The following is a 22,312-nucleotide window of genomic DNA, read 5'->3' as shown; positions in this document are numbered from 1 at the left end:
GAAACTGCGCCAAAAGGGTTTTTCGATCTCTACTTGTTCATATCACACCATACCATCCATGAAAAAGATCTTCTACACCAGTCTTATACATCCGCAATCACAAAATAAACAATTATCAAGTCGGCCTATAATGTAACGTGTAATCATGAGTCGGCTTGAACCGGATCACCAAAAACATATGCGGATCAACCAAATAGCGTCCAAATGATTTCTATATGTCAGCCCTATCATCCCATGCACGAATCTCACCACCACAATCATCAGAAAGCTTTCGGACCAAAAACTGCTCTACTTACCCTGAAATACCGGAGACAAATTACTGGATCACTTTCTCCACCGATTAACTATCGGATAGGATTTCCATGAAGAGTTGTCATCAATGACAACCCTAATCCAGCATCAATGCACTAAGATCCACCGAATGCATGTCAATTGCCAACAAATAGAACAATAGATTAAATAGAAACTAGTCTTATTGAGTAGTCCTCACAAGGGTTTTATCTTGTTTACAAGTTTATAATTCTATTATCACACTAAACACCTATAACTTACTTGAATACAATGTTAACCAACCAACATAAAATATTTGGGTCTCTAGCATTTAATGTGAGCCAACACTTGGGAAACCAAATTAGACTAATCCAAGAACGAACAATAGTAAGAACTCATTTTGTGGAGTTCGAGGCGGGGGCCTAATAAAATTTATTAGAGACTAATATGCCATTAGTATTTATAAATCAAGAGCATCATTAAAAGATGTGATAAATCAACTTCAGATGAGAAAAGCAATGTAATATCCTGTTGAAGTTTTCAATAAGAAGCAATCTAATCCTTCAAGATTTTGGATTCAAGTAAAGACCCGTGAATCTGTGAATTAGAATCCTTTACTTAAATCTATTAATTGTTGAAATGCCTACTTGTAATGGCTAGTGGCTTAATGTAATTATTGTGGATGAAATAAAGACATCATTTTCTCTATGCACTTGCTATATATTTGGCATTTTCATTGTTTGATTAGGTCTAGTTGTTTGATGCTTGTTCCAAGGCTTAGGGTGCATAGCTAGAGTCTTCAACTAACCCGTCATTTATTATTACATTACAAATGTGGAGCATTGAGGTCGAATCTCATTGATTCGGTCTGTCAACAAGGATGCCTTGTGATACAAACAAATCTTGAAACAAGGATGTCTAGGTAAAATTACAAGAAGAAAAATCAACTAAGGAGGTTCACATCTCCATTCATGCACTGACAATTTTTTCTCACCCCATAAACAACAAAGAGATTTGCTACATCAAGCCATCCAAGGGTTGTGGTTTTAATTGATGTTGGCAACACTACTAATTTTAATAGTAAAAATCTATTAACCAACTCCACTATTGTCCATTCCTACAATAATTTCTACATTTTGGTGACCAATGCTAACACACTATCCGGTGCTGACAAGTATTGTAATGACAAAATCACCATGAGGACTATCAACTAACCTCTAACATGTATGCTCTCTCTCTAGTTGGTGCATAAGAGGAATGTACGATGGTCAATGTTCTCCAATTTTTGGTAGCTCGATAAGTTGACCATAAAGGACAAGTTTCACATTCCAAACACTGGTACCAATGCTAACACACTATCCGGTGCTGACAAATATTGTAATGACAAAATCACCATGAGGAACTATCAACTAACCTCTAACATGTATGCTCTCTCTCTAGTTGGTGCATAAGAGGAATGTACGATGGTCAATGTTCTCCAATTTTTGGTAGCTTGATAAGTTGACCATGAAGGACAAGTTTCACATTCCAAACATTGGTGATTTATTAGATAAGCTCTCTCTCTAGTTGGTGCATGAGAGGGATGTAGGTGGTCGATGTGCCCCAATTCTTGGTAGCTCAATGAGTTGATCATAATGGACAAGTTTCACATTCTAATCATAGATGATTTATTGGATGAGCTCTATAGGCTGAATTCTTTGCCGAGTTGGATATTCAATTAAGCTACCACCAAATTCAAGTCGAATAAAACATTCGTAAAACTACTTTTCAGACACATGAATGTCACTATGAATTTTTAATGATTCCCTTTGGTCTCACTAATGCTTCTATCTTTTCAAGCTTGATGAACTTGATGAATAATGTGCTCAAGGGATTCGTTCAGAAATTCATCTTGGTGTTTTTTGTTAACATTCTCATTTATAGTCACATTCTAGTTGATCATGTCAATCATGTCAAGATTGCCCTCAAGACATTAGAGGGCCTTTTCTCTTTTGCCGAGTGCTCTAAATGTGCTTTTGTCAAGCAAGAGGTATTTGGTATTTGGGTCATACTGTTTCACAAGAGAGAATACAAGTGGATCTAGGAAAGATTGAGGCCATGTAGGATTGGCCCAAGGTTGTTAGGTTTGACAAGCTATTGCAAAATGTTCATTAGGGATTATGGTATAATTGTTAGATGTCTCGCAGTGCTGCTCAAAAAGAATTACTTCCTTTGGTATAAAGAAGCAAAGTGACCCTTGCATGCCCCTGAGTCTGCTATGTGTTTCACACTAATTTTGGCAAAGCCAAATTTTCAAAATAAATGTTTTTCCTAGAATTTAATGCCTTGGGGACAAGAATAGATCTAATATTGATGCAACAGGGATGACCTATTGCTATCACATGCAAGCACTTGAAAAGGAAGACTTTAGCAAACTTGTGAAAAGGAGATAATGGCTTTTTACATGTAATTTACCACTAGTGTCTATATACCTCTTGGGCAGAAAATTCAAGATCAAAACAGGTCATGATAGCCTTAAATATTCTTCAACAAAGTCAATCATCCCCAAAACAACAAAGTTGGGTTTTAATTATGAGATTTTTTATAAAAAGCTAAGTTACTGAATTGCTCAAAAACTACGTCGATTCTGGTTATGAAACGTCCCAGAATTGGAGCTTGAATTGAAACGGCATGGAATCAGGTAGTATTTGGAGTTTTTGTGCCTGAAACATTCAGAATCATTGCTGGCCGAACCTAAGGCTATTCTGAGGCGTACATGGTATTTCCAGACACAATCCTGGAGTTGAAAAACCCTATCAACATTCTTTATTCATAAAGATTAAAAAAAAACCTAGACATTAATGTTATTCAGACTAAAAAACCCTTACACTACAACATTCACAGCACATTTCCTAGAAACAATCTTTAAACTACATAGTATGCTGCCTTCTATTGTGAGTGATCACAATCCTACCTTCACAAGAACTTTTGGAAAGAATTATTTAAACTGTAGCACTCAATTGAACATGAGTGGAAGATATCATCTTCACACAAATGGCTGAACAAAGAGAGTCAATAAATGCATGAAACTTACCACCATTGTTTCAAATTGGAGCAACAAGGGTAATGGATTTGATGGCTACCCCTGGCAGAATGGTGATACAATACCATTTATCACAATGCATTCAACAGGAACCTTATGAGACTTTATATGGTCAGCCCCTCTGTCCTTGGCTTCTTATGTTCCATATAGTTCACAGGTACATGTTGATAGCTCCTTATACACAGGAAGAAGGTTCTCAAAATCCTTAAGGATTTGCAGAAAGTGCAAAACCTTATGAAGCTGCAAGAGGATCAGGACAGGTCATAGTGGAGTTTCAAGGGTTAGCAATTTTGTCTGTTTTCATCTACAGCACTACAAATAGTCCTTACATTTGAAATGTCTCATAAAATCCATGCTCAACAATCCTCTGGAAGTAGAGAGGAAGCCAGTAATATGTTAATGCACATTGCATACAACCTAGGTTGTGGACAAGGCGGGTAGCTGTCCCTCTACTCTGAAGAACAGCAAACTAACCTCTCTAACTGAAGAAAAAGAGGATGGAGGTACCCCAATGGCTACATAGGATTCAACAATCACATTGGGTAACTGCAGCATCCCACAGCTGAAATAGTTTGGAAGAAGATACTTAATCTAAAAAAGCCTCATGGTTAAAAGCAGCAACCACTGCTTGGAGGTAAACAACCAAAGCAACTATACTTGGGATAACAAAAAAAGTGACAACCATCTTGAAAATTTGTACAAACAGTGAGAGAAACATTTTATACACAAAAAACCAGATTCATCAATCTCTACCTCGAAAATTAGAAATAAGAGGTATTAAAACTATAATGCATTGTCCTAACTATCAATAGCTTTTATTCAACTTCTGAATTATAAACCAAACTAATTTTATATTTATATATTTTAATAGGTTGAACATACATTATTCATTTTCTATAATTTGGCATTGGATAGAAGAGCTGCTTGAAGGATCTTTATTAGTTTGGAACTTCTATTCCTGCAATATTTATCTCTGGGCCTCATATTTGACTCCACATTTCATGCAAGCAAGCTGATAGAGGAATTTCTCAAAGAAAGCAATGGTGTGAGGTAATCATGTTAGAAAGTAAGAATAAACAAAACTCCCTAGGTTCATTTGAGCTAAAAATAGATGTATCATATCATCCAACAGAAAAAGGTACAATTTATATCAAATTCTACTTTCTTAATTATGGCAGTTGTTAAAGGATGCCAAGACAAGAAACAGGTAAAACATTAAAAAAACAAATAAGACAATGAAAAGGCCATGTGACAATTCTCTAGGAAAGAAGAAGATTCCTTGCAACCATAGACATGGGTAACTTTGATACAGTACCACTTCTGATAACTAATCGAAGGAGTTAAAATAACCTTCAAATGACTGAGATAGCAAACTTGATTTTTATTCACTCCGACTGAGATTGCCTGTGAACATTATTTCCACTGTTCATGCGTGCACGAGCCTCAGCAAACATTCTCTGCTGTTCAAGCAAGGCTTCCTCTTCTGTCATTTCTAGTTTCTCCTTAGCCCATTTAGTCCCTGCTTTTGGACATTCCTATTACATATATTTTCAAATTTTGTAAGGCAAGCACATCCTAAGCATAAATCCAATTCACAATAATCTGTCTTCTCCAAGTCAACTTGAGTTAGCAAGGTTTCAAATTTCTTTTACACAGCAAAGAGAAAGCACATACCCAAGATTCAATTCTGTGCTGCTCATATGCAGCATGAACCTCGCTAATATAGCTCCCAAAGCCAAGAATCTGAAAACCAAAATTGGAAATGCAGATAATGTCGAGAGAGAGCATGGTTGCTTCAAGAGATAAGAACTTGAGTTACACCTTAGGTCGAAAAAAACTTGTTAGACAATAAACGCTTTTATCTTCCTTGAGATGATGCTAAAGTGACCACTTTTCATAATGGTAAACTTCTGGGTCATTGAAGTCATAAAATTTCAGCACAATACTACCAGAATTTTTGGCACATCATACTTCAATCAAAATAAAAAATTATGTAACATAGAGATATGCTGATAATTTTTAAGCAAAATGCTTTTATGTAGTATTTTTGAAAAGTAAAATAGATCAAAATAGAGGTACCAATTACATCTTTTATGGAAGTAGTTTACATTTTCATATATGATGGTTCAACAAGAATATGCTACTTATAATAGATAACCTGTATCTAAATCCTTATCACAACACTCATAATATGTGGCATGGACTTGCTAAGAAGCATTCTTTACCCAAGGAAATTCCCACCTTCCTAACAGCTTTATAGGCATATAGCATAATACAGCTTCTCCACCAAGGAGGCTATCCTTGAATTACATCACATATGAAAGAAAATGAAATGGTAGTAAGGCTTACAATAACAATCGATTTATTGTAAATCGAGATAACAAAAGCGAAAAAAAAAGGTGTATAGCACTCTAAAAGAAAAATTCAATACACCATATTTTGAGCTTCTTGAATAAGTAAATGTAATAAGCTTGACTATACTGAAAGGTGCTTATAGGGATAAATGCACAAATGACACGTGTTCATTTGTTAGGCTATGGGTTATTGGTCTAGATGGATTCATGTCGAATAAGTTTGATGTTTATGTTATGATCAGACAATCAAATTACATAAGGAAAACTAATAGAAAAAGTCTAGTGAGAGAGGGCAGCTAGGAAATAGAAGTTTGACACCTTCCTTTCGTGCAACCCATCTCCCTGTATGGGTCTAGCATATAAGAGACTATCTTTGTTGTCATGTCCTTGGGGCTATTTTATATACACCCTATAATGTCTCGAATTTTAGTAATACTGAATTGTGAACATTTAACCAGTTTCTAAGTTCTGTTGGATTATTAATTTATTCTCATTGATGTCAAAGGCAAGTGAGGGCAGATTTATTGAAGGTTAAAGTGTGCACATTTCATAAGATATAATTGTAAAACCTCTTCCTTATTGATCGCCTTATTCAAGGGAACATTTAAATTAAGTTAAATCTTTTAGGAGCCCTCCCCAAATGGGACAACCCCCTGAAGGGCTGCATATATTGAAAAGGGCAATAAATTATTTCTTATGGCATTCTATTAAAGTGTCCCAAAGAGGGACGACCTTATGAGAACGGGTGCCCAGCCTTCGAAAAGAGATCTAAATAAAAATAATTATCATTTGCTTCCTGTGTCGACCTAGGAAGTTTATGAAGGATTTAAAATTAAAATAAATATTTTGGTCTCTGTCTTGGCCGACCTCTTTGAGGAGGCATATCCTTTGGTGAAAAGTTGCTTTGGAGGGGTATAAATATAAAATCTTGTTGGGTTCATTTCACATCCATTCATTGAAGATATTTCATATTAAGAGCAGAGATATAGAACAGAAAAAGAGAAAAATTAAGAAGAAAAATCAGACATATATGTGAGCAGATTTATGAGGTTAAAGCAATCTCATCTAGAGAGCAAAATTCATGCAAGTTATGTGAGTGTATGTTGAAGCAGACTTTTGTGAAGATATGGTTCAGATTTGTAAGCAAGTTTTGAAGACCATATTGCAGATCTCAGTAGAGGGTTAAGAGCAGAAGGCCAAGGCAGATTTGTGGGCAGTTCTTGTTGAAGACTTTGAAGGGATCTAGGGCAGATCCGACAACTTTATAATCATCTTGATTTTTGAAGGTTGGTGCCTTCTACTTTGCAAGCACAAGAGGTTGAAGCCTCTCATTCAAAGAGATTGGAGTCTCTTGCTGAATTGGTGCTTAGTGGAGGGGATTGGTCTCTCCTATGGGTTAATGCTACAAAGTTGTAAGAAGTTCTTTATAAAAGCAATATTTTGCCATGGTTTTCTCCTACAAGGGTTTCCACGTAAAATCATGTGTGCATCTTGTGTTCCTTTTGTTAGATCTTAATTGTGTGGATGCTTTGTTCATTGCTTTAAGATTACTAAATTTATAAATTGACAAAGTTGGTCTTTTACTGATTCACCACCCCCCCCCGTCCCCCCCTCAATATAAGTGTGTGTATGTTTCTTCAATTGGTATCAGAGCGGGTTGCTTCGAAAAAGCCTAACCACTTGAACAAAAGATCTTAAGAACACACATGGCAAGTCAAGAAGGGTTTTCTTCAATTTGAGCTTAATTGTTTGATGGGAACAAATATGTTTTTTGGAGTTTTGGAGTGCACACCTATTTGGTGGCCCATAGGTTTGATATATGGCAATTAGTTGTGGACAGCTATGTGGCACCTATTGAAATTATAGCTAAGTTTGGATTACATGTAATTATAGCTTGCTATGAGTATTGGGCAAGACCTATATAATGTAACTTGTGGATAGAGAAAGACCTATATAATGTAACTTGTGAATAGGACAAGACCTATTGAATGTAACTTGTATTAAAACGTGTTGGAGCTAACCTACATTAAAATCACTTGTAATGTGAGGGCTATTTCAGTTTTGGCGCCAACCTTAAAGCATTGAATTGTAATTAAATATGTTCTTCATGCAAGCCGACTTGGGAGAATTAAAAGGCTAAGTCTCCTATATATACAAGGCTATCAATCATTGTATGACACAACACACTCAAGCGAATTACTTCTCTAATCTGCAAGTCATCTAAGCATTCAGCGAATCCTTCTAAGAGATCGGTGAATTCTTCTTGAAGACAGCAAACACCACTGAGTGACTGTGAACTGGTTTCAAGTGGCAGCAGTCATCATTTGAAGATCAGCGAACTATTCTTGAAGGCTGTGAACACCATTCTAGGATCAGAAAACTTCATCCCTAGGACAACAACTTTTGTATTGCAGATAAGTTCATCATTTCAGCATGCCCTAGGTTAGAAGTATAACTGTGATTAAGTTGCTGTTAAAGAGTGAAGCTCATTGTAGATTAAATTGGTGTTGCCCAATAAAGATCTGAGATTAGTGGCTAGGTTTTTCACCTCCAAGAGGGAGGTTTTCCCAGGGTATCTCTGTGTTTTGTGTTTGTTCTTCATTGCATTCTGATTTCTGTTGTTTATTGTTTAATCTGATTGCTAAAATTAACATGGTATCAGAGCAGGTTCCTTCTATAAAGCCTAACAGCTTAAAGGTAGATCTTGTATTACTTCTTTTGCAGGACTAGGGCTAGCATGAATCAGCAACGAATCTGGACAATAAACTTGCTTGTCAAATTGAGGGCATCGATGGGGCCATAACAAGAATATGAAAGGTTCAATCTTTGTATACAATTGTTCTTACTCCTCTACCCTCATTTGCTTAACTCTGTTAAGAAAGGTTTGGAGACTTGTATCTGCCTGCCTTGTCGTTATTGGTATTAGTTATTTTCTACGACCCTAGTTTGGGATCTTAACTAGTGCACAGGGTTCTCTTGCTTGTTAACTATTTCATCAGAGAGTGCCTTCATATGTTGGTTTGTGCACTTGTTTCTTTCTAGCTTCAGATCTTAAGTATTTCGTTTATTCCATTAAGGGTGGTATAATTGTCATCCTAAGGTTTGTAACTATCACCCTAGTTCGAGCTGTGTTCTTGCTTTAAGAATTTGTTCTAATCCTTAGTTCGGATTGTCTTACTCTCTATTTTGAGTATGTTTATCTCCCATCCTTCCTGATGTGATTTGCTATGAATATGCAATGATCCAAATTGATGCTTTGATCTGAATATATCACTTATCAGCATTTGTTGCAGATATAAAACTAGGAGTATCCTGACGGATATACCAGCAAGCATAGATAGGAAGTGTAGACATATTGAAAGATGAATGAAATTTATAGGAGATTTAGAAATATGGAACATTAGTTGAAAACATATAATGAATAGTGTCCTTTAATCATTGGTGTGATAGGCATGTAAAGGTAAGATGCCTTAGTCATCCTATTCAGTAGCTATGCCTAATGATGGCCTTACTATCTTCATATTATGATCTGATCCTTTATGATACTTGCTGCATAGTTTTGATGCACCGTATTCTATCTAAGTCTTGAAATGCTCAATAGTCTTACTGCTCTGGAATTATATACTCTTATGGTGTGTCTCTGTAATGTCCCCTTCTCAGGCGTAATGTTTCAGTTGACCGATGGCCTATTTCGGAGACCCGTAGGCTACTCAATGGGTGAAATTAGGGTTTCCAATTTTGGAGTTTGTTGTTGCTCGTGAATTAGAGTTTGGATCGCGGATTCTTTCTAGGTTTTCAAAGGGCTTCGCAGTGGTATGTCCGGCTTTGCGTTCCGAGCACTTTTTGGAATTTACTAAAAATAGTAAATTCTATTTCTGGCAGTGGTCCTGATTATTTCGACACAGTTGGTTCTCTTCTTTAGTTGGTTCAGTTGGCTTCGTCACTTTTGGCCTTGGGATGTTTTTGGAGAGATAAGTTCATTTCATTTAAATAATGTTATGTTTTAATGTTATATTTTAAAGTTGACCCCTTGGCCTAGCTCCATCACTTCAAGTTGTTTTAAAAGGTGGTCTTCAAGGGTGGACGCATCATGGAAGGGATTTAATATTTCCTAAGGTCTAAAATATTACTTATGAAAAGGGGTGCCAACTTTATGAAGAGAAGTGAATTAAAATAAAGGTTAATTAAGCTTTTAAAAGTGGTGCCATCTCTTGGAGGAAAATTCAAATGTGAAATTAGGGCACACTTTCTAGAAGCCTCTAGAGATCCCTTGTTAAGCTTATAAATGGAGGCCTCTTCCCTTCATTTGACATCTTGTGTCTATTGTAATGTTACTCTGCCGGAATGGTATTGGGGTTGCTTCGAGGAATGAATGCCTCCTAGCCTTGGCATTGCTTCTTGCTTGAAAGATAGCAACTAGTGGTGATTTAGTGTAGTTGTGAGAGTTTGTAGTGGGGATTGCATTGTAGCTTGAGTTGTGCTTGAAGTTCAGTTATTTGCATTTCATTTCATTTTCGGGAGTTGTAGTTAGCAGGGCAGATTTGTAGTTTCACTCGTATATTTCAAAATAAAAACATATTCATTCTGGGTATTGCATATTTCCTCTTGTTTTGGCTGGGCACTCCTTTGTGCAAATTTGCAGATTCTAATATGAAGTATTTTATTTTATAGAGAAGAATTGCCATTCTTGCCTGGCATCACTGCTGGGAATTGCCTTGGGGTTCGTGATAAATAATCTGTTGGGTTAATGTCTGATTTCTTGGTATTGGTTGGGTCACTTCCTTCATAGGAAGCCATTGCTTTTGGTTTTGGGTCATTCCGACTAGTATTGAGAGAGTAATGAGCATTTTAGTGATTCCATGTGTTGCTGATTAAGCATTTCACGTGCAGGTCTATCATAAATCAGAATATTAAGATTGATCCTTGAGTAGAATTTCTTGGACTTATCATTTTTGTTAAGCCCGGGAGAGCCTTCTATATTGTTACAGCATTGTATAGTCTTAATCCTATGATCTTGGCAAGCATTTACTATCATATTGTAAGCTGAACAGTAGTACTGGCAGCATTTCTTCTCATTTTCATTTCACGCTTGTTATTTACATTTAATTCCATTTCTAAGTTCTTAGCATCTCTGCCATATGGTAGCTCCATTCCCACCCTGGGTTTGAAAGCACATGCTTGGTGTCGAGTTTTCCTTTCAGCAGTTGTAATTGTAAAGATCCTCTGACCATATGTTAGTCCATCTTGGGCACATTCTTGGTTAGAGTTGCTTTCAGCATGCACCAAGATCCTCTGACCATATGTTAGTCCATCTTGGGCACATTCTTGGTTAGAGTTATTTTCAGAATGCTTTAAGACCCTCTGACCATATGCTCACGCCTTGCCCAACCTGGGATCCTGGTGTACATTCTTGGTTAGAGTTGTTTTCTGCATCTTTTTGGTTTAAGTGCTAACCCTAACGGATGTGCGTTGCATTACTCTTTGTAATTGAAAAATTGAAAAAAATTGGTCTGGGATATTTCAGTCTCTTGATTTACATCAAATCTTTTAACATCGTATGGACTGTATTTTCTGTTCTATGAGTGTTTTATGTTTGGATAAGGTTGTCATGTAGGGTTGTGACTATGCAACTCTTGGTTCTCATCAGCTCTTCATAAAACTCTCATGATCTTTGTTATACTTTTATTATAACCTTGCTCTGCTCCTCTTGTAGAGGATTGCCTTTAGCTCTAATGTGTTTTCTGTCATGGCTTTCACTATCCTCACATAATATTCATTGTGATATTATCTCTTCAATTTGAGCATACTGCCTATTACATTTTTTGAAGTAAGTATTTACTTGATGATGAAACCTAATATGAATGAGGTATCTAACTTATTGAAGTTGTCTTTTGATCATACGCTTGTGCTCAACTACAATGTGTATCCTTTTGAGTGGTTGATACTCATATCTGATTTTACGCATTGGCTAGAAAGACAATTTGGCTTATATACCTTGCTTATGGATTTTGTAAAATGTTTTCTGAAGTCATACACTTGCCTTAGTTTTCTGATATGATCAGGCACAACTAACTCTCTATTATTCAACTATGGAAAACAATTTTACATTTAAAGAATGTTGTGTAGCTTTACACTATGATTGAAGTTGATCATAGACTGGCAATATCCTTTTGAGCAATCTTGGCATATGTTGTCAATGGTGAAAGTCTAGTCAATAAAGAGATAAGTTATTTTACATGTTAATTCATTCTATTGGGATATTTAATCATGTTGATGCTTCTCTTCAAGAGATTCTTGCAATTACCATGCCTTCAAGCTTAAGAGGGAGCTTGGTTTCTTCAATTGAAGGTATGCCATGATCATAATGATTGTGCTATGGGTCCATTTCGTAAAAGAGAACTAAGGAAAAGATTGGCATTTCTCATCTTTGATTTATGGTAACTTATGTTGGCTGCCTTCCTTGATTGATTCTTATATTATGCAATCTTCATGAGACTTGATTACCACAATTTTATATTAAGAATCAAGAGGGAGTTCCATATGGAAGTTTTTGAGAAAATATGAAGGTAGATGTGTAGCTCATAGTTAGAAGGAAACATTTGCTCTTGCTGCTAGATATACTAATATTAGAACCATTATAGCTAATGTTGCAGGCTGGAAGTTGGATATAAAGACTATTTTCTTAATGTTGTCTATATTGAATAACTAGAAGGTTATGAGAATCAAGATAGAGAATCTCATGTGTGCAGATTAAAGAAAAGCTCTGTATGGCCTCAAGCAAGCTTCTTGAGCTTGGTATGAGAAGATTGACAAGTATTTGATTAGTTTAGGATCTTGCAAGAATGATGTTGATTCTAACCTTTACTTTAAAAAAAAACAAAATTGTGAAATGCTAATTCTGGATGATTTATTTCTAATTGGTGAAAATAGTCTCATCTCTACATGAAGAAAGAATTAGCTTCAGAGTTTGAAATGACGGACTTAGGCTTAATGCATTACTTTCCAAAGGTAAAATCTAATGAAATTATTCTAAGTCAAGGAAGTATACTAAATAGATTTGGAATGATGGATTGTGAACCTATGTCTACTCCTATGGAAACTAACTTAAAGAAATTGAGTTCATTTTTGCAGATCCATCAAAGTACAGACAGTTGATTGGATCCTTGATGCATTTGTTATCAGCCAGTTTATGAACAAACCAAAGCATGTTCATCTTGTTGCAACCAAGGATATCCTGAGATATTTCCAAGAAACAATTGGCTACGAGCTGAAGTATCCAATCAACACTATCATTTCCTTGGAAGACTACTTTTATTCTGATTGGGAAGAATGTATTACTGACAGGAAGGACACTTTAGGAAGCTGTTTCAGGTTGGGTTCAGTCGTGATCTCTTGTGCCAGCAGGTATCAGTCCTCAATTGCATTGAGTACAACGGCAGCTGAGTACATTGCATCAAGTGTGAAGCAATGTAGCTTCACAAATCTTCTTGCTAGGTTGTTTGGGCAACCTTGAGAACCCACAGTCATTAATTGTGACAATTAGAATTGTATTAAGATGTTTGTTAATCCTGTGTTTTATGACAAGTCAAAACATGTGGAATCTCATTATCACTACATTTGTGATATGATACATTAAAGTGCAATTCAGCTGAAATATGTCAGCACTATTGCAATTGTTCTCACCAAGCCTCTTGCTCGAGTGAAGTTTGTGTACTTCAGAGAGAGACTTGGAGTTGTGGAGAACACAACTTTGGTTGAGAGGGAGTCTCAGTCCTAGTGATGCATTAAGTTGCATCTTCCACCCTCTGTGGGCAATGCAAGGTGGAGTCACCCTCTGCGGGCAATGCAAAGTGACATTGGATCCTTCTCTAAGAGAAGATTGAGGTGAAAGACCTCCTCCACCCTCTGCGAGCAATGCAAGGTGGAACCACCCTCTGCGGAAAGTAAGGTGGCAGGTTATTCTTCTCAATAGAGAAGTTTTGAGGTGTAAGACCTCTTCTCACCCTCTGCGGGCAATGCAAGATGGATATCATGAAAGAAGTTCATGATGTGTATTTATATATTTGTGTGTATTCATTTCTTGCAGGTGTGCATAATAAAGTTTTGAATCCATCCTTTGTGGGCAATGCAAGATGGATATCATGGAAAGGTCCATGATGATTTGTTATTTGGCTAGAATCCTCCCTAGCTAAGAGGGAGTGTTGAAATTATAGCTAAGTTTGGATTACATGTAATTATAGCTTGCTATGAATATTGGGCAAGACCTATATAATGTAACTTGTGGATAGGACAAGCTCTATTGAATGTAACTTGTATTAAAACGTGTTGGAGCTAACCTATATTAAAATCACTTGTAACGTGAGGGCTATTTCAGTTTTGGCGCCAACCTCAAAGCATTGAATTGTAATTAAATATGTTCTTCATGCAAGCCGACTTGGGAAAATTAAAAGGCTAAGTCTCTTATATATACAAGGCTATGAATCATTGTATGACACAACACACTCAAGCGAATTACTTCTCTAATCTTCAAGTCATCTAAGTATTCAGCGAATCCTTCTAAGAGATCAGCGAATTCTTCTTGAAGACAGCAACCATCATCTAGAAGACAGCGAACACCACTGAGTGACTGCGAACTGGTTTCCAGTGGCAGCAGTCATCATTTGAAGATCAGCAAACTATTCTTGAAGGCTGTGAACACCATTCTAGGATCAGCAAACTTCATCCCTGGGACAACTTTTGTATTGCAGATAAGTTCATCATTTCAGCATGCCCTAGGTTAGAAGTATAACTGTGATTAGGTTGATGTTAAAGAGTGAAGCTCATTGTAAATTAAATTGGTGTTGCCCAATAAAGATCTAAGATTGGTGGCTGGGTTTTTCACCTCCAAGAGGGAGGTTTTCCCAGGGTATTTGTGTGTTTTGTGTTTGTTCTTCATTGCATTCTGATTTCTGTTGTTTATTGTTTAATCTGATTGCTAAAATTAACACACCATCTACTCAACCCACTGATCAAGCCGGAAAAAAGAGCATTCAAGAACAATGCAAAAGCTATGAATGCAATCCTAAGTGGGCTAACCGAATCTGAATTAGTCAAAGTCATGCATTGCACTTCAGCAAAAGAAATGCAGGATAAGACTCAAAAGAATTATGAAGTAGATAACAAAGTGAAGAAGGCTAAGCTCCTAACCCACAAGAGACAATTTGAAAGCCTAAAAATGAAGGAAGAAGAAAATACTGCTGTGTAATGTCCCCATTCAATCCCTAAACCAGTTCATTATTATGAACAGCAATTAGAAGACAATAAGCAGCAATAATCATATGGACAACAAAAGATTAAAGAAGACAGCATAAACAAATACATTATGATAGTGCAGTAATTTGTCCTCATAAGACAGTGATATAAATAAGGAGCATTAATGTATGTAAAGTGATCTCGACTTTGATATATACAGAACTCTTCTATGATCGACTTCATGGAACCGTGGACAGCAAATCAAGATAATAGAACTAAGCAAATGAAGGGACATGAAAGAACAGACCATATTAGAGAAACCATGTGGCTATAAAGATAATATTAAAGTTAAATTAATCATTTAAAATTAATCATGTAAGACATTCAAGACAGTTGGCACCTTCATAAGACATAAGGTGCAGTGATTAGCATTGTAACCGACTTCAAACATCATAAGAAGAGCAGCGAATTACATAGTAGATGCAGCGTCTTCATATACAAAAAAAATAAATGAGATGATCTTAGATTATAAACGCCAAACCATGTGGTGATGTGATTAAGACAAGAAGACAGGTGATGCAATTAATGTGATTAGAAGCTGAAGCGATCATTATTCATAAGGCAATGATGATGATAAGTGGTAAGAAGTGATTATGAGAAGGCCACGATTATATGTGTGAGAAGGTGTGATTAGTACTAAGAAAAGAAAACGTTTTGCTTGAGAGTATTATGGAAAAGTCACAACCATCAATGGTTGTATTTGCATTGAAAAACCACAACCTTTCCATGGAAGTGTATGTGAATGATATAAAAAGAAAGATGAAAAGCATTTTGGGGGCAAGTGGAATTGTTTTGCTGATATTTGTTTCAGACTGAAGGCACTCAAGTGAGCCATAAAAGGCCGAGGGAAGGTGGTGTTGACCCACCCATCTACAAGGCTGAGACACATGAGCAAAGAGCATTCATAACAGAGAGAGCATCAAGTGAGACAGCAGGAGCATAAGGATTCAATCAGAAATAGCAACCAAATTGAGGCATAGCCTCTCAGTCATTCATCACATGATATAGGAAGATCTGATCAGGCACAACAAACTTAATATTAGAAGATCAAAGACAATTTGTATCAACTACCAAGGAAGTGAACATAGCAATCATCAATAATTCTACATTCATCTATAATTTATCAGACCTCTTATTTGATCTCATAAACAGATTTCTTTTGGAACATTATATTAGAATCTACATCAGACTTGAAAGGTTATCTTATTGTTAAGAAGAACATCTAATATTCATATCAGGTCTACTAAGTGAATATTGTCTAGAGTCATTATACAATTCCAACAGAATCTATAAGCATTAAAAGCATAATCATCTCATTAACTAGCAAAGATAGAGAAAGCCCAAAAGGGGACAGTACATGCTGCCTACTTTCTCCATGTGATGAAATTGTAAACACTATTTGTGGTCTTAGAGAAAAGATTGAGGATGAAGTTATTGTGCAAAAAATATTAAGATCTCTTCCCATGAGATTCGATGCAAAAATTTTGGCCATTGAAGAAATGAAGGATTTAAATACCCTAAAAATGGGTGAATTGCATGACATTCTTACATCATACGAAATGAGAACCAAAAATGGAGAAACACCAAAATGAGAAGCTGTCTTCAAGGCATCAAGAAAGATGAAGAACAAAGTTCCAACATTAAGCAATGAGGAAGAAGCCAACTTTGGCAGAAATTCAATAAAGGATCTAGCAAGCGCAATGGTAAGCATACTCTTAAATGTTTTAATCGTGGTAATATGGATCATTATGCTGCCAAATGTCTGCAGGTCGGGAGTGAAAGCAATGAAGAAGAAGTATATTACGACATGAGAAAAGACAAGAAAAATCATCATAGCATAAAGTACACTAAAAAAAAATCCAAGAAAAATTTTCAAAGACATAAGAAGAGTCTATATATGCCTAAGGAAGTAATACCTCATCTGAAAGTGATGGAAGCTTTTCAGAAAGTGAAAGAGAAGAAATTCTCTTCAAGGCCATGGAAATGAAAGAAGAGGCTTCAAAGTGCGAAGACAAAGAAAATGGAAAACATGAAAGTGAGGAAGATACAATAGTGGATCTTGAGGAAGAGCTTACGATTGCTATAGTAAGAAAAGGAATTCAAAGTTGAAAGATCAAATTCAAGAGACGGTGAAAAGTTTGAGAAAACAATTATGGACTTAAAGACTCAAGCTCAAGAAGATAAACACATTGAGGATCTATTGAAAGAGCCACTAAAGGCAAAAATCTCGAAATGTGAAAAAATTGAATCGGAAATTGTTTCCTTGAGGAAGGTGCTAGAATTGGCTAAAGAATATAGCTCAATAGAAACATGAAGTTTGACAAGAGTTTGGACATGTTAGATTATCTTATTAACTCACGAAGATCACCCTTTGTCAAAAGTGGTCTTGGATTTGACGGTGAAAGTTTGCAAACCAAAAAGAAGTTGGATAGTAAGAATTATGTCATGGTCCTCAAAAGTTCCAACAAAGAGGTAAGCAAAGAAGTGAACAAAGAAGAGAATAAAAGTGAAACAGCCAAAAGAAAGCAAACAAAGATGAAAGCAAGAAGGAATATAAATCCTCAAAGTTTCAAAAAAACAAGGACAATCTCAAATGGTCCTTCCCTTAAAAAAAGCCACGAACTGCTAGATTCATCGTTCAACTATTCCTTTCATTGCTATTGTTTGTCATGCAATCAATATGGTCATAGAGCATTAGAATGTAGTGTTGTAGTGTCGAAAATTGCACCCCAAGCAATTCCGCGCTACATAAGCGCCTTCGCTTTAAGCTGATTGGTGAACTCCTTCACCTCCTTGTCCTTTTGTCCGCTTGGCTTACCTCGTCACCTTGGCTTTTGTCCTTTTTCTGATTCTATTGACTATCTAACTCGTGGACGCCTGCACGCTATGGAGACATCCGTGCGCCATGCTAGCCTCCCATGAATATGCAATCCGAAAATTCTGGATTTTGGAAGATCTTTGAAATTTTCAGAATTTGGTGAAATTTCAGGCCATTTTCAGATCAGGATGACATTGGTGGATTAATGTGAATTTCCAGACTTCTATGATTTTGCATGCTTTCCTCTTCTGGAATAGGAGTTCCATACTTCACCATTTTTTTTATCCAACTTGTCTGCAATCTGACTCTTCCAGATTTAGAAATGATCTTCAGGAATGTTCAGTCTTCAGTGTCTTCAGAGATATTCAGTTTTCAGTGTTTTCCTGTGAAGAACCTGCCAAAAATAGATTTTCCCAAATAGTAAGTGTTTCAAAATATTAGGGTTTGGACAAAATAGGTCAGGAAAACGCTTACTAAAAATAGAAACTTACTAAAAATAGTGTTTGATTTTTGGCAAAATTAGACCAATCCGGGAGGCAGTGAAACTTACTAAAAATAGTAAGCGCTCAAAATTCGCTCAAATTTTACTGGGAGGTTCCTTGAAGGGTCCCGATTCTAGTTTTGCATTCAGTTTTTCCAAAACCCTAACAGAAACCCCTAAAATCTAGGACTAAAGGCAGAAACCCTAAAATTGATGAAACAAGCCCTAGACTTCACTGAATTTGCTCAAACAAAAAGCAGACTTAATCAATATGACCACCAAACACTTGCAAAGCAGAGAGACTGACGAGACTGCTGCGAAAAGACCTAAAAAACAAACCCAAAAGACCAGAAGGGCCTAAAAAGTAGGGGGTCTCCATTTGCAATGGGGCGATGTGTGAAAACGTCACAACACATCCCAGCTAAGATAAACGGTCACACTATTACAGGTGTGATGGTCGATCCCACATGCCAAGTAGATGTCATTACAAAGGAGGCCTTGTTTATCAATGGCTTACATTGGGCAAGATATAACAAGTGTCGTTCCTTTCTTTGCGTGCATGATGGGTTATCTATTCCTCTTCTAGGTAACACCAATTTGACAGTCCTTGTGGGACCCAATGTGATGTCGAGTATGTTTGTTGTCATTTCCAAGTCGGACCTATTTCGAATTAAGATGGGTATCCCTTGGTTGATGGCCATGGAAGCAATCCCCTCGATTATTCACAAGTGCTTGAAGTTCCCTCACGAGGGCACAATGCACATCGTCAAGGACACTAGATTTCAATCGTTGATTGCCCATGGGGGCTTTGCATTAGATCATTTATGGCTTTCTCTAATTGGGCCTATGCTTCCCTGCAAAGACCTACTATACAAGGCTTATTACAAGTACAAAACAAAGGAGTTGGCTTCTAAGTTGGTCTAGCCAACAATTTCTCTATCTCCTCTTGCATCGATTTCTACTACTCCTTATCTACTCCTAACTGTAGCGGATTGTGTCTTATGCCCATTCTTCTGTGGGAGATAGGGATAGACCTATTCCTTGTGGTAGACCTCTTCGCTCACCTAGGACTACGCAACCCCTAGTGGTGTCTTCTATTCTTGTGTCTGCACCTAGTGGAGACAAGTCAATAGATATATTACACACAAAGAGGAAGAGCATGTGAGAGAAGTCAATAGATATATATCCATTTAATTTTCTTGACCAGTCTCTACCAGGAGCATGTCGTACCCATCTGGTATGTCAACAACTGAAATATCAATGCAACTCTGGACTCTTGGATAGGCTACTAGTTGCATGTGAATGTTATTCAGCTCTACTACAACCGGTACTTCTGTTTTGTCCAATTGGGTGACTTTGTTCTTAGTCTGAATAGGCATCAATCCCAACCTTCTACATACGGCCAAAGGCATTACATTGCTTGTAGCACCGGAATCTATTAGATAGTCCTGTAGGAGTTTGCCAAAGATTCTAATAGATACCAAGAAAGGAGCAGGCTCATCCCTTCCTTCATAGAAAATTGCAGGCTTTCTTCTTTGGTCACCAGCATTGTTGACCTCCTGGCTTGTTGTATCTTGTTGAGCTTCATTATTTCCAGTTTGTGCTTGAATGGTATTGGTAAAAGCTATCTTTACAAGCACGCTAGCACTCTTGACTGCTTCTTTCTTTTCTGTTGCAGGAACACTCTATGGCGCACGTTCACTGGTTGCATCATTCCGATTCTTTGGAGCATCAGGCGAACTCTACACCATTCCTATAAAGCTTGGGGGCTGCTAAGGAGCATCAAATGGGTTGTAAGTCATTTGTGGTACATCCTGAACCACGTTTGTATTTTGTGCCTGATTAGGCTAAGAGTTGTTGGGTGCGCTTCTAGGATCATTCGGTGTACTTTGAGGAATATTCCTTACCATAGGAGTATCATTTAAGCTTCCCAATAGGGTATCTCGGATCTCCAAAATTCTCATCAATTCGAGCAAAGGCAAGCTCACCTTTATCGTTTTGAACTCTTCTAACACATAAGAGCTTAACCTTTTGAATTCCTCCCTAGGAGGATTCTCCTGTTGTATCTATTTTGCTTGCTAAGCAAATGATTGTCCTCTCTCATTCTATGGGACAGCTTGTTGTCTATACTCCAGTGAATCCCTTGGAAGACCTGGAAGATTACTTGCATTAGGATTCAGAGGAGTTAAGAAATTATTTGGAGGAATTGAAGTGGTCAATGGATCATGATTCCGGTAATTCCTCTGGTATGCTTTAGGATTTGTGTTTCCAAATGACTGCTGAAACGCTTGAACCTCACTTGTTCCTTCCATAAGGACACTGTTGTAGAGTGGAGGAAAAACATATCCATCCTTTTCAAGAGGTTCATTTTGAGAGATAGATCGATATTTTGGTGCCTCCACAGGGCCATTCGTTGATGCAAGCGGAAATCTCTAATTACCCAGTGGTGGCATGTATTCTTGAAACTCAAGTGGATATTCATATACTTAGTCAAATTTTGCCCAACTAAACTTCCTTTGCTCCCTCCTAGGAGCGAAATTCACTTCCATTGCCTAGACATTGGAGTGAATTTCTTCCTTGACCATCAAAGTGGAGTGGTTGCATGGCATAAACAAGAGTTTGATGGTGGAGTTCAAGCCTAGTCAACTATGCAAGTATTTCCTTCGTCATCAAGGTGATCTGATCATATTTCAGTGAGACGTAAGTTACAGGGGCAGAATTTGGCTAGGTCTGCAAAAATTTCCATTGCTCCTTCCTAGGAGCGAAATTCACTTCCTTTGCTCTAGTTTTGGAGCAAATTTTGCCCTTTGCTCCTTCTCAAGAGCGAATTTTGTCTTCAAGCCTCATATGACATCTAAAACCCCCATTTGATCACCATGTGGAGTCTTTGTTTGAGCGAAGGATTCGATTCTTGATCAACAACCTTGAATTGGGCTAAGTGTGGAAGTCTCTTCCTTTGCTCCCCTCTAGGAGCGAAATCTACTTCCTTTGCTCCCTCTCAGGAGTGAAATCCTCTTCCTTCACCTTCACCTTGGAGCAATTTGAATTTCTTGAGTATATTTGAAGGTAAGGAACAAGTTTAGTGCCTTTAATATCATTTTTTGATCATGGAAGAGGTAAGTGCATCATGATTTTGACAAAGAGAAGGATCGAGATGGAAAATTTGAAATCACTTCCTTTGCTCCCCTCCAGGAGAAAATTTCACTTCCATTGCTACGCTTTGGGAGCAAAATTTACATCCTTTTCTCATTCATTAGAAAAAAGTCATCTCCAAGGCATTTGGTGAAGATGATTTAATGACTTTTGCATATGAGAACTAAAAACTTAAGAGATAGGTTGATGAATGGATGGAAGATGGCAAATTGAAATGACTTCCTTTGCTCCCTTCTTGGAGTGAATTGTGCTTCCATTGCTCCTCAATTGGAGCGAATTCCTCTTCCTTTGCTCCTTCATGAGAGCGAATTCACTTCTAAGGCATTCATTGAGGGCTATTTGATGACCTTTTGTGAATAGAGACAAAAACTAAGGCATGAGTTGGTGAAACCAAGCTAGATGGCAAAAATGAAGTGATTTAATGTGATTTCCTTTTCTCATTATTAGGAGCAAAAAACACTTCCATTTCTCCTCAATTGGAGCGAATTTCCCTGCCTTTGCTTGTTCATGAGAGCGAATTCACCCCTAAGGCCTCACATGAAGGTAATTTGATGCATTTGAGTGGATGGAATGGAGGGTAAATGAAGGAAATCAAGCTGAGTATCGAATTTAAGGTCATTTCCTTTGCTCCCCTTCAAGAGCGATTTTCACTTCCATTGCTCCTCATCTGGAGCGAATTTCCCTTCCTTTGCTCTCTCATGTGAGCAAAGTTGATTTTAGAGCCTTCTTTGAAGTCAATTTGACACAATCACACGCATGGGTAGCAAAATCACAAGGTATGAGTTGATGAATGGAAGGCAAGTGGATGAAACCAAGCCAAGTGTCTAATATTGTAATGATTTCCATTGCTCCCCTTTAGGAGA

General features: G+C 37.2%; 1 protein-coding gene across 1 annotated transcript in view; it reads right to left on the bottom strand.

The window, feature by feature from the left end:
* Positions 1 to 4,419: 4,419 nt before the first annotated feature.
* The window catches only part of LOC131032069 (protein Dr1 homolog), a 131,983-nt gene continuing 114,090 nt past the window's right edge, over positions 4,420 to 22,312 (bottom strand). Inside the window, exons 4-5 of the mRNA XM_057962992.2 lie at positions 5,027 to 5,095; positions 4,420 to 4,887 (exon numbers count right to left, since the gene is read on the bottom strand). Coding sequence (XP_057818975.2) covers positions 4,738 to 4,887; positions 5,027 to 5,095 — 219 coding nt within the window. The 3' untranslated portion in view covers positions 4,420 to 4,737. The remainder of the gene's footprint in view (positions 4,888 to 5,026; positions 5,096 to 22,312) is intronic.

Source organism: Cryptomeria japonica, chromosome 4 (genome assembly GCF_030272615.1).
Source record: "Cryptomeria japonica chromosome 4, Sugi_1.0, whole genome shotgun sequence".
In the NCBI taxonomy this organism is placed as follows: domain Eukaryota; kingdom Viridiplantae; phylum Streptophyta; class Pinopsida; order Cupressales; family Cupressaceae; genus Cryptomeria; species Cryptomeria japonica.
This window is presented reverse-complemented; position numbering and strand designations above follow the sequence as displayed.